This window comes from Thalassophryne amazonica, chromosome 8 (genome assembly GCF_902500255.1).
Source record: "Thalassophryne amazonica chromosome 8, fThaAma1.1, whole genome shotgun sequence".
NCBI lineage: Eukaryota > Metazoa > Chordata > Actinopteri > Batrachoidiformes > Batrachoididae > Thalassophryne > Thalassophryne amazonica.
In genome coordinates this window covers 7,035,773-7,048,107 of record NC_047110.1, presented here as the reverse complement: position 1 = coordinate 7,048,107, position 12,335 = coordinate 7,035,773, and the positions used below count along the sequence as shown (strand labels likewise).

The 12,335-nt window shown below is 42.1% G+C and overlaps 1 protein-coding gene across 1 annotated transcript in view; it reads right to left on the bottom strand.

Annotated features, from left to right (window-relative positions):
- dnaaf4 (dynein axonemal assembly factor 4) overlaps positions 1 to 12,335 on the bottom strand; it is a 115,566-nt gene that overhangs the window by 6,627 nt on the left and 96,604 nt on the right. The window contains exon 8 of the mRNA XM_034175710.1: positions 1,787 to 1,892. Coding sequence (XP_034031601.1) covers positions 1,787 to 1,892 — 106 coding nt within the window. The remainder of the gene's footprint in view (positions 1 to 1,786; positions 1,893 to 12,335) is intronic.

The following is a 12,335-nucleotide window of genomic DNA, read 5'->3' as shown; positions in this document are numbered from 1 at the left end:
ATTATTTTTGACCGTGCGTAATGGTTCCTGATAATTCTCCAGCAACACGTGCCAGTAATTGTAACGTGTGGTAACAGGTTGCAGCAGTTCCTGAGGACACCTGACGCCTCTGCCTCGAATAATCACATTTGTGATCAGCGGCCAAGAATGTGTACTTCGTGGCAATCGTGACTTGTCGTCGTGTAAACGCAGCATTAAAAGTAATAAGAATCAACACAGAAAAGCAAACTGAGAAACTCAACATGTGAAAGAGTGCAAAAGGAAGACACACAACACAACAGACGGGCGAATACAAGAGGGGCCAGACCACCGACAGAAGAACAAACAAACTTATGTAGGATGTAACACTAAATGAACATATTCTCAAAACGTGGACTCCAATTAAGCTGCAGAAACATCTCAAGGATGATCAGTGGAAACAGGAGGCACCTGAGCTCAATTCTGAGCTTCATGACAAAGACTGTGAATACTTTCTGGATGCACTGTAACTGACTCAGATGTGGAATATTATGGAATTTTTTTTAGTTTGTTTTTCAATTCAATTTTTGCTTGTTTGAGGATATAGTGCCATGTTGGCCAACTGTACAGAACTGGAATGCTGGAAAACCAAAAAAGAAAACTATGGCGTCCAGTCCATCACTACTCCACCACCCGCTTGCTCCGTCAGCCCCTTCACCACTTCCTCCATATTACTTCCAACTTCTGCTTGTCACGGTGGCCACCATAATTTTATTTCCTGCATACCCATCACTGCAAATGCTGAGCGGTCTCTCTGCGACTCAGAGCACACCAGAAACGATGCCATACTTTGATGCATTATCTCACCCTGAGTAAAAACTGGAACAGAATTCTGAAACTGCATAAAAGATCTGAACGAAAACAAAATCTGAAAAAAGGTTTGAATGGAGAAAAAAAATCCAGATCTCAGTCAAAGTTATATTCAAACTGGGGGAGACAAAGAAAAAAAATAGCTACCCTGTTTATTTATTTTTAAATATATTTTTATATTGTATTTGTGTTTCTATTTGTGGCCGTGACGGGCTGGTGTCCTGTCCTGGGTGCACCCTGCCTCATGCCCTATGACTGCTGGGATAGGCTCCAGCCCCTCGTGACTCTTTATTGGTGTAAGCGGTTGAAGATGAGTGATGCCTGTGATATTTTTATATTTTTAAAAGCGTAAAACAAAACGTGGACTTTCAGTTTTATTTTTATTTTTTTTCCATACGAACAAATTTAAAGAATCAATTAAATCTTGCTGTAGTAGAGAAGCTTGAACTTGTCCAGAAAGCCCTCACAGTATGTGGGTACCCACGATGGTCCCTGAACAAAGTGCAGAAGTCCCAGAGATCAAAGACACCAGATAGACAGGAGACGCAGACAAGAAGAGGAGTGTCTCTCCCTTATTTAGCAGGAGTAGGGGAAAAACTACAGAGGATCTTCAGACAGCACAAAATCCCAGTTTACTTTAAACCTGTTAACACCTTGAGAAGAAATTGGTTCACCCTAAGGACAGGATCCCTAGTTACAAACAGAGCAATGTAGTGTACTCTATCAGATGTCAGGAAAACTGTAACGAACACTACATAGGTGAGACTAAGCAACTTTTACACAAAAGGCTATACCACCATGTTTCATTTCATCATCCATAAACTGGTTGCTGAGTTTTAATGTGCACAAAACACATGTAGGGTCGTCACATGACATCACCGGCACCCTCCTCTGTTTGCTGGTGAAGGTATTCAGTGAAAAAGCCTGAGTGGATGTCTGTTGCTGCTGCATGCAGTACCTTCTGTGTAGAGCTGCAACTGACAGAAAGCTGCACCTCTGCGAACATGAACTCTGGCCCTGGCAGCCGCGTTGGTGGGAACTGGTGGAGTCAGAAGATCAAGTGCCTGTAGACACAAAAACACCAGCAGTGATTTAGAGTGTCTTTCAAGGTCAATTCATTCATTCATTCATTCATTTAGATGTTTCAGCACATACACACGCACACAAACACAAATTCTGCTTTAGTCATTAATCACACTCAGAAATAACTCGGACTGCATCAGGCATGACTGTGCACACATGGATCCTGACACGGTCCCCTGAGCCTGCACCTCGTCCCACCGCAGTGTTAGCAAGTGATGGTGAGGTTCTCACTCTGCTGCACTGTCTAATTAAAGTGGCTAATTAAAAGTGTCTGTCACACTATGACGGCTGTATGAGGAACGTATATAAAAGTGTGATACCAATGGAGTTCCTGTGTCAGACCACATAACAAAACTCTTCTCTGATAAAGGTTGGAATTAGATGTTGTTGTACGGCATAAACACACCGATCAACAACTGTGTAAGGAAACTTTGGTAACACTTTACTTGAAGGTATCGTCATAACAGTGACATGACACTGTCATGAATGTGTATTATATAACGGCTGCGTGGATGCCTGTCATTTGATTGGTGCTTTGTGTGTCACGTGACATGAATTATTCAACCCATTTGCATTGCGTTTAGTGTGTAAATTTGGTTCCATACGTTTTGTACTATTGCACGCTGAAACCACCGCCCGAGCACACCATGCATGTGCACACTATTAGGGGCAGTGTTTAGTTAAACATGGCAGTTTGTTTTGCTGATGGATTACAATCTGAAGGAGCTAAATTATGCTGCTAATTCTTCTAACACACACAAAAAAACACAAATCACTACGCTGTAAGCTGGAGGCTTGAAGGCATGAAGAACTGTTAGGATGAAGAGGATGAAGTTAGGATGAAAAGCTGGACAAATTTCTGACGCGATTTTTCGCTGGAGTGAGGAAAGCAGACAGAAGTCAGTACACAAAGTCAGCGCAAGGCATCACGGACTACATCACCAGGACTGGTTTTTGCAAGTTGACTGAGAACAATTTTGAATTCCTATTTAAAGCCACGGTCACACGGCACTAATGAAGGACACCAAAGCCAAAATGAAACAAGAAATCTGGACTTATATGTTGACTTTCAGAGACATCATTTAACCGTCGTCCAGCTTCGTTCCTGTAGCTGCCGCTTCATCAGAATTTTGAAACTGTTGAAAGATGTGAATGAATCCCGACAACTTCAATTTATCCATATTCCATTTTGCTTTCTGTCTTGACGGTTCCTCGTCGTTTGCGTAGTTCCCGTACCGTCAGCATTCCATTTGATTGTCATCCAACTTCCAAAATCCGACATTTTGCACGAACATTGGCGATATCTGAACAGATCAATAACTTAGGATCCAAAGAGCTGAACGTGACTCCTCCATGTGTGGGACGAAATGCAACGTTGTCATACAGAAACAATAGCGGCAAGAACGTTTTATCAACTACTGTAACTATTTATGCATGTTCCAGCTGTTTGTGGCTGGAACAGCTGTGCACACACTCACACTCCAGCCGTTTGTGGCTGTGCGCCACAAGAATACCCGAAAACAACCGGTTCTCGATATGCAACCCTAGTCATAAACCTTTATGACTGCTGTCATAAAGTGTCATTTGGTTTCAGGGACTTTTTGGAGTGACGCAGAGCCGAGAGAGAACTGATCAGATGGTGGAATTGATTGGACCACAACATCGGGCAGAACCACACAGAGCAGCATGCGGTCAGGCCACATTCCAGGGCAGAGCAAGACACCGTAGCCTGGGTGATGGAGCAGACCCTCTTGATCCAAAATTTCTCTCTCTCTCTCTCTCTCTCTCTCTCTCTCTCTCTCTCTCTCTCTCTCTCTCTCTCTCTCTCTCTCTCTCTCTCTCTCTCTCTCTCTCTCTCTCTCTCTCTATATATATATATATATATATACACGAGGTCTGTTAAAAAAGTATCCGACCTTTTTATTTTTTGGCTTGGCTGATGCAATCACACGTGACTGCATCAGCCAAGCTTGAACCTTCGTGCGCATGCGTGACTTTTTTCACACCTGTCGGTTGCGTCATTCGCCTGTGAGCAGGCTTTGTGTGAGCAGTGGTCCAGCCCTCTCGTCGAATTTTTATTGCAAATAAAATGTCTGAACGATTTGGAGCTTTGCTACATCAAATTTTTCCAGAAACTGTGAAAGACCTCCAGGTGGACATCATTTGGAAAATTCAGATGGCTTTCAGGGACGATTTTATGGGGATTACACAGATTAAGGAGTGCTCCAGCTGGTTTAAAGACCGCCCACAGTGTCTGAGAGCGCGGCGCACTCCGAGCGCGGATCGACAGGCTGAAACCCCGCTGAAACAACCAGATCATTTCCAAAGTGAAGGCTTTGTTGATCCGGGACATCGTCTGATTTCCACAGAAATGGCAGAAGACGTGGACATCACCACTTTTTCGGCACATTCCACTGTTACAGGAGTTTTTGTCATGGAAAGAGAAGTGGAGGGATGCGCCACGGAGCCGCTCATGGTGCGGACAAAAGCACCTCCGTGTTGGTCTCACAGGACGGCTTTCAGTGGCTTTTCAGTCGTGTGACTATCCGAGAAATTGTGAATGAGCTGGACATGCCAGAACATGTCCTGTGTGTGTTCATCACAGCGTTGCTTTGTGCCATGCGGCTCTGTCCCGACGCGCGAATTTCTCCGCACGTCTGTCTCAATGTGCCGAAAAAGTGCTGATGTCCACATCTTCTGCAATTTCTGTGGAAGTCAGATGACGTCCCGGATCAACAAAGCCTTCACTATGGAAATGAACAGCACATTCCACTGTTACAGGAGTTTTTGTCATGGAAAGAGGAGCGGAGAAATTTGCGCGTCGGGACGGAGCCACATGGCGCAAAGCAATGCCGTGATGAAGCCTCACAGGACATGTTCTGGCATGTCCAGCTCATTCACAATTTCTCGGATAGTCACACGACTGAAAAGCCACTGAAAGCTGTCTGAAAGCCATCTGAAATCCATCCTGTGAGACCAACACGGAGGTGCTTTTGTCCGCGCCATGAACGGCTCCGTGGTGCATCCCTCCGCTTCTCTTTCCATGAAAAAAACTTCTGTAACAGTGGAATGTGCCGAAAAAGTGGTGATGTCTACGTGCCTTCACTTTGGAAATGATCTGGTTGTTTCAGCTGGGTTTCAGCCTGTTGATCAGCGCTCGGAGTGCAGCGCACTTCTCAGACGCTGTGGGCGGTCTTTAAACCGGCTGGAGCACTCCTTAATCTGTGTAATCCCCATAAAATCGTCCCTGAAAGCCATGTGAATTTTCCGAATGGTGTCCACCTGGAGGTCTCTCACAGTTTCTGGAAAAATTTGATGCAGCAAAGCTCCAAATCGTTCAGACATTTTATTCGCAATAAAAATCAGACGAGAGGGGTGGACCACTGCTCACACAAAGCCTGCTCACAGGTGAATGACGCAACCGACAGGCGTGAAAAAACTCACACATGCGCACGAAGGTTCAAGCTTGTCTGATGAAATCACACGTGATTCAAATCCATATGGTTTTTGCAAAAAATAAAAAGGTCGGATACTTTTCTAACAGACCTCGTATGTGACACCATGGCCAATAGGTCGGATGTGATCATTTCAAGATGGAATGTGAATGGTTTGGAATGGTATGAATAAACTGATTATCAGGCGTGGCAAACCAGATGGACACAAATGCAAGCTCACTAGACTTGGTAATGCTCAGATGGTTTAATGACAGGCAGGGATTCGGTACACAGGAGGTCCAGCAGCGAGGCAAAGGTAGCAAAAGGCGAGAGGCTGAGACGTCGTACAATAAACAGGCACAGGTCAAAAAACACGGTGTAAGGTCTATCAGAGGCAAGGCAAAATCAAGGTCAAAAAACGAGGCGGAGTCAAAACACATGCAGACAAAAACAGAGCAAAGAACATGGCTGGAAAGTGTACAAAGACAACGATCTGGCGGTGAGCTGTGAGACTGAGGGCTTAAATGACTGGTGGTGTAATCAGTGAAACAAGATGCAGGTGTCAGTGAAAGTTCTGGAAGGGGTGTGACTGGGGAAGAAAAAGGTTGTGCACAGTGCAAGAAAGTGAAAGCGGGAAAACACAGAGTGGAGTGATGAAAGAGACAAAGACACGTGAGCAGCTGCAAGAGCGGAAGTGGATGAAAACACAGAGCAGAAAGAATCATAGTGAGAGAGATGAGGACACAAGGGCTGGTGCAGGGGCAATCAAATAAGAAGGGCAAAATCAGAGACCAAGCACAGAATGCAAAGCAACTATGACCGGGAATGAATTAAGCATAAACATATGAACTGAAAAGTGAATCATCAGAATAAGAACAAAACTAAGATGGAAACAAATCATGACTGAAGGAAGAAATAAAAGATAACCAGGTGGCAAAACAACCTCGATGCAAACAGAGACTAAAACCCAGTGACTACAAGATAATGCAATAAATAAAACAAGATAACAGAAAATGCAATAAATAACATATGGAACAAAATCAGATAAGCAACACTGAAAGTAACAAAAACCTGTGACTAAAGCATAATACAAAAAATGTGAAAAACACAATAAAACTAAAACTGGAATGACTAAGTGATCAAGAGTGAATGAATACAAGGATGATGAACAGAAAAACAATGAAAAAATGAGCAAGACATTGACAGACATGACAAGACATGAATAAAATCACTGAAGGCTCAGAACATGAGAACAGAAAGCAGTCCAGAACTATAACAACTGGCCGTAAAGGGCCGGAACATGACACTGATAAAGTTAAAACAAGTACAAGGCAGAGTGAAACAGCTAAAATCTAATATTGTGTTCCTACAGGAGACACATTTGGTGAAAAAAGACATTAACAGAATTAAAACCAGATGGCCAGGACAGGTTTTTTCAGCTAGTTTAACCTCTCATGCTAGGGGAGTGATGATATTAATTCATAAATCGATTCCATTTCAAACAAAGAGTGAATAAATAGCTCCATGGGCAGATTTATCATACTTAGTGGCACTATAGTTTCCACGCAGGTTAATTTAGTATCTGTATATGCCCCTAATGGGGAGGATCCTTCTTTTTATCAAAATCTCTTTCTTACTTTATCATCCTATGGTGGGCATTATATTGTGGGGGGAGATTTTAATTGCACATCGGATCCGATAATTGACTGCTCAACTGGTACTGATAATACACATCAACATACAAGGAACACCATTAAAAAAATTAATGAATGACTTACACATGATTGAGATTTGGAGACATCTTCATCCTGGAAAAAGACAATATTCATGCCTGTCTAATACATATAAAACATACTCTCAAATAGATTATCTTTTAATTTTGACTAATCTGCTGTCAAAAATTAACAGATGTTGGTATGATAGCATATTATTATCTGATCACGCTCTAGTGTCATTATCCATCCAAATACTTAATGTTCGCTTTAAAGCTAAATGGCTTGAAATTCCTGACATAGTGAGGTTTTTGGATGAGAGAATAACTGAATATTTTTCCATAAATACAAACCAGACAAGCACTTCAGTAAGGTGGGAAGCCTTTAAAGCCTACATAAGGGGTGAGATTATTAGTTATACGAAGCACAAATCCATATTACATTACAATCAATTGCATTCCTTTGAAAAACAAATCAAAGAAGAACTAGAACAGGAGCTATATCACAGTGTGAGGAAGGAAAAACAATGTGAATTACTCCTGTTGAAATCTAAATATAATGAATTAACCACTACTAAAATAGCTAATAATTTGTTATGGTTGAAGCAGTTATACTGTATTATGATCAGGGTGAGAAGGCTGGTAAGCTTTTAGCATGGCAAATTAAGAAAATACAGACAAACAGATATATTAACTCTATTACATTACATAATGGTGAGAACCTGATTGATCCAGTTGATATTAATGATACATTTACAAAATACTATGAGTGCCTTTATAAATCTGAATGTAAAATGGAAATGGTAAATGGACTGCATTTATATAGCGATTTTCCATCTGCATCAGACGCTCAAAGCGCTTTACAATGATGCCTCACATTCACCCCGATGTCAGGGTGCTGCCATACAAGGCGCTCACTACACACCGGGAGCAATAGGGGATTAAGGACCTTGCCCAAGGGCCCTTAGTGATTTTCCAGTCAGGCGGGGATTTGAACCCAGGATCTTCTGGTCTCAAGCCCAACACCTTAACCACTAGACCATCACCTCCCCCTGTCCTGATGATGAAGAAAAACAGAATAGGTTTTTAAATCAGCTTGAATTCCCGACATTGGAAGAGGAAGTTAAAATTTGCCTTGATAGAAATTTGACTATTAAAGAGCTTTCAGATGCACTTAGCCACATGAACAATGGCAAGGCGCCCGGGCCAGATGGCCTTCCATTAGAAATATATAAGAAGTTTGCAGGAAAATTGCTGCCCTACCTTCTTGAAATGTTTAAGGAATTGTATGAAGTAGGAATTCTTCCACAATGTTTGAGATCTGCAATAATTTCTCTTCTGCTAAAGCCAGGTAAACCTCTGTCAGAAAGGGGTTCATATTGCCCTGTATCCCTTATGTCATGTGACACTAAAATACTTTGCAAAGCTGATTGCTAATGACCCAAATGGATTTGTACTCAGCAGACAAGCTTATCACAAAATTCGTAGGTTATTGAACGTTTTATACGCAAAAAAAAGATGCCACTGATCACACGCTTCTTTCCCTAGATGCTGAAAAAGCTATCGACAGGATAGAGTCGAGGTATATTTTTGAGACTCTTAGAAGATTTGCCTTTGGAGAGAAATATCTGAAATGGATTTGGTTATTATACACAGACCCAATCGTTAAAATTTCAAATCAAAATCAAATCAAATCAAATCAATTTTATTTATATAGCGCCAAATCACAACAAACAGTTGCCCCAACGCGCTTTATATTGTAAGGCAAAAGCCTTACAATAATTACAGAAAAACCCCAACAGTCAAAACGACCCCCTATGAGCAAGTGTGTGATTCCTGTAGAGGCCAAACTGTGTATTTTCCATGTTTTTCTTGAAAAGGTTCCAGTAAATGGGAAGAAAAGGAAATTGATTGATTTTTGTTTACTGCAGGCTAAACATGTTATTGCCTTAAACTGGAAAAATAGTCAAGGAACTACCACAAGTCAATGGATTAAAGAGCTGTCTGTCACCTGGCATTAGAAAAACTGACATGTTTTGTAAAAGGGAAGATCGAGGACTTTATTGAGCTATGGGCATCCTTTTTCAGTTTGTGAAATACTTGCCTGTATGGATTATTAGAAAATGATGTATTGTTTCCTTTTTTTTAACTGAGAGTATGACATTGTTGTGAAGGGTTGGGAAGGGGTTTGTGGGTTGTGGTGTGTTGTTGTTTCCCTTAAATGTATAAAATCAATAAACATAATGTTGGAAAAAACTCTCCAAAATTAATTCTTATGAGGAAAAGAACAGGGTTGTGGGTCTGTCTTCACACAGACAGGAGCAGGAGTCAGATTTAGTCCCCGTGGACAGGGTCAGGCGCTGTTGGAGGCTGCTGGAGGAAACAGCGAGATGGAGACAGGGGATCCGCAGGCTCAACGCAAGGCAGCGTGTGTCATGAGTGCACCCCCACGCTGGCTCCTGTGGGTGACACGGGCTAACAGTGTCTGGTGAGGTCCCGAAACGGTCCGGCTCAAAGGGGCACATGGAGAGTGCTGAATGTGAATGCGAAGGAAAATAAAAGGGTAAGAAAGGCAAGGACAGAAGGGGGGGTGATGAGAAGAGCTGTGACTGGCTGGGGAACTCAGCCACCCGCAACCCTGCAAGGAAATGACAACTGCACTTTGCACCTGATTTTCCGGACTTCCCCGCAATCCTCAGTTGCTGGTTACCGCCTGGCTGCTGCAGTTCTCCGTGCACCCTCCCGACATAATACCAGCCAAAACACAGCGCAATAACATCACCTCCAAAATGTTTGAAGGGGGAAAATTGCAATCTGATCTTATTTATTTTTTTAAAACATCAAATGTTTAGGCAGTTTCCCGTAATGCGGGGAAAACATAAAAGTCTCTTTGGTTTGTGCAAAAAAAAAGAGGGGGGGGGGGGGGCAGAAGTCCAAGGTAGAAGAGGCGCAGAGATCACCACTTTGTGAAGAATAAAAGTTAAACAGGTGCACTGGAAAATGTGTTTACCTCAAATCACACTGACAGGTCGAGCCCACATTAAAAAAAAAACCTCTGCTGCTTCTCTGTTTCATTCACAGGACAGAACGGGAACAGGTGCATGTTTTTATCCACTTCTCTGATTATCACGATCCAGGAGGTTGATTTTTTTTTGGTGCTCCCCCCCCCCAGGCACTTGATGCCCTACGCACAGAATGACGACACTGTAGAGACTGATGCAAAACATAGCACAGGCACGATCTGTGGAAGGAACTCTTGTAAAGTTAACACTTTGGCACAAAGCCCTCTTCCATAATATACCAAGACCACAGTCTACCTGTCAGTAGATCATTATCTAATATAGCTAGGTAGCATGGGTCAGTACCTCCTAATACATTTAATCTAGACTCAATCAACCATGTTTCTTGAAGCATGATTATATCAGGTGCACATTTGCTAACAGCATTTTTTTAATATAATCAACTCTATCAATAGCCATACCTGTGTTCTTAAAAGACATTATTAGCAGTTGTTTATCCATGTTCAAAAATTGATAAAACTATTACAATCTAAAAACAACTTGTGTGTAAATGTCTAATTTTGCTTATTCTTGCTGGACTTGGCTGTGAACCATTTCTTAAAATAAATATCTTTCAGCCAGTAGTCTGGGGCAGTAACGGCATCACAGTGAATAATCTTGAATATACAAACCGCTTAGTGTCCCAGTTTGACAATGCCATATCTTCAACTTTCTCTGCTACTACTGTTCTTTCACCGGCTTTGATAATGACTTCATAAAATCTTGCTTGGTCATCTCGCTGTTAACGTTAGTGATCTGCAGCTGAAAGAGCTTTGGACAGGCTGCAGGTGGTGCAGGAGTGACTGGTCCAGGCCAAAATACAATTACAGTAATCCAGTATTTATTAACACATCCATGCTTTTATTAAAGCATGGATTACAATAACCAGATCTTTACGTGGCAGGTAACCTTTTACTTTTGATAAAATCCTCAAATCAAAAAAGCTCTTTTTCGCAACTGAACTAACCTGGTGATAAAATATTACACCATGATTTTTCACTGATGACCGGATGTTTGGTGTTAAGGTGCCCAGAAAGCCAGCAGAAAAGTCTGATGGACCACATCCAAACATTATTGAGTCAGTCTTTTAAATCAAAATGTTTGCGGTCAGCCAGGACTTAACAATGTTTAGACAATCAAGTCATTGGATTTTGATGATAAAGGCAGGTAGATCTGAACATCATCTGCATAACAACAAAAAGAAAGATTATATTTCTTAAAAATTTACCCTAATGGTAGCATATACAGCAGGAAAAGAAATGGCCCCAGGATGGAGCCTTGGGGACCCCTGAGGTGAGAGGTACTGAGGATGAGGTGAATTCACCTAGCTGCACAGAAAAACTCCAGTCAGACAAGTAGGACTGGAACCATGCGACAGCAGAGCCTGTAATGCCCACCCACTGTTCCAGTCATGCTAGGAGGATCCCATAATCCACAAAGCAGCTGTTAAATCAAGGAGCACTAGCAATGCAGGGCTTCCTGAGTCAACAGTTACTATTAAATCATTAAAAACTCTCAGCAGTGCTGTCTCAGTGCTATGGCATGGTTTAAAACCAGACTGAAACTTCTCATAGAGATCACTGGCCACTAAAAATGATTGGATCTGAATAAGAACCACTTTCTCTAAATTTTTGGACAAAAATGGCAGTTTAGAGATAGGCCTGAAGTTAGACAGTACAGAGGGATCCATATTTTTCTTTTTGATTGAAAGGCTGCACAACGGTGTGTTTGAAAGTGGCTGGAAGACATCCAGTGCTTAGACAGAGACCATCGTACCGAACACCTTTTTAAAAAGACAGGAGGGAATGCTGTCCGAGGGACAGTTCGTAGGTCGCAGATACTTAACTACACTAGTCAGTGAGGGGAGGGATACAGGCTCAAACTGATCTGAGCTGTGATATCAGGGCCAGGGCCTACAGAAGAGCAGGCAGATGGCTGAAGAGCAGAGATTTTTTCAATAAAAAATTTGAGAAAACTCTCACAGAGGGAGGGCAAAGGTATTACTGGAGAGTTGTCACGGGGATTTACAAGGGAGTTAAAAATGTTTAAAAGAACCTGAGGCTTGTAACTGTTAGAAGGCTGGAAAAATATTCAAGAGCTCTCTGGTAGACAGACATGCTTTCACCAAGCACTTCTTGAGAAACATGGAGCTTATCTTTTTTCTACTTTCTCTCAGCACGCCGATATGAGCGCCGTGCGGAGTCATTAAAGTGTACCAGT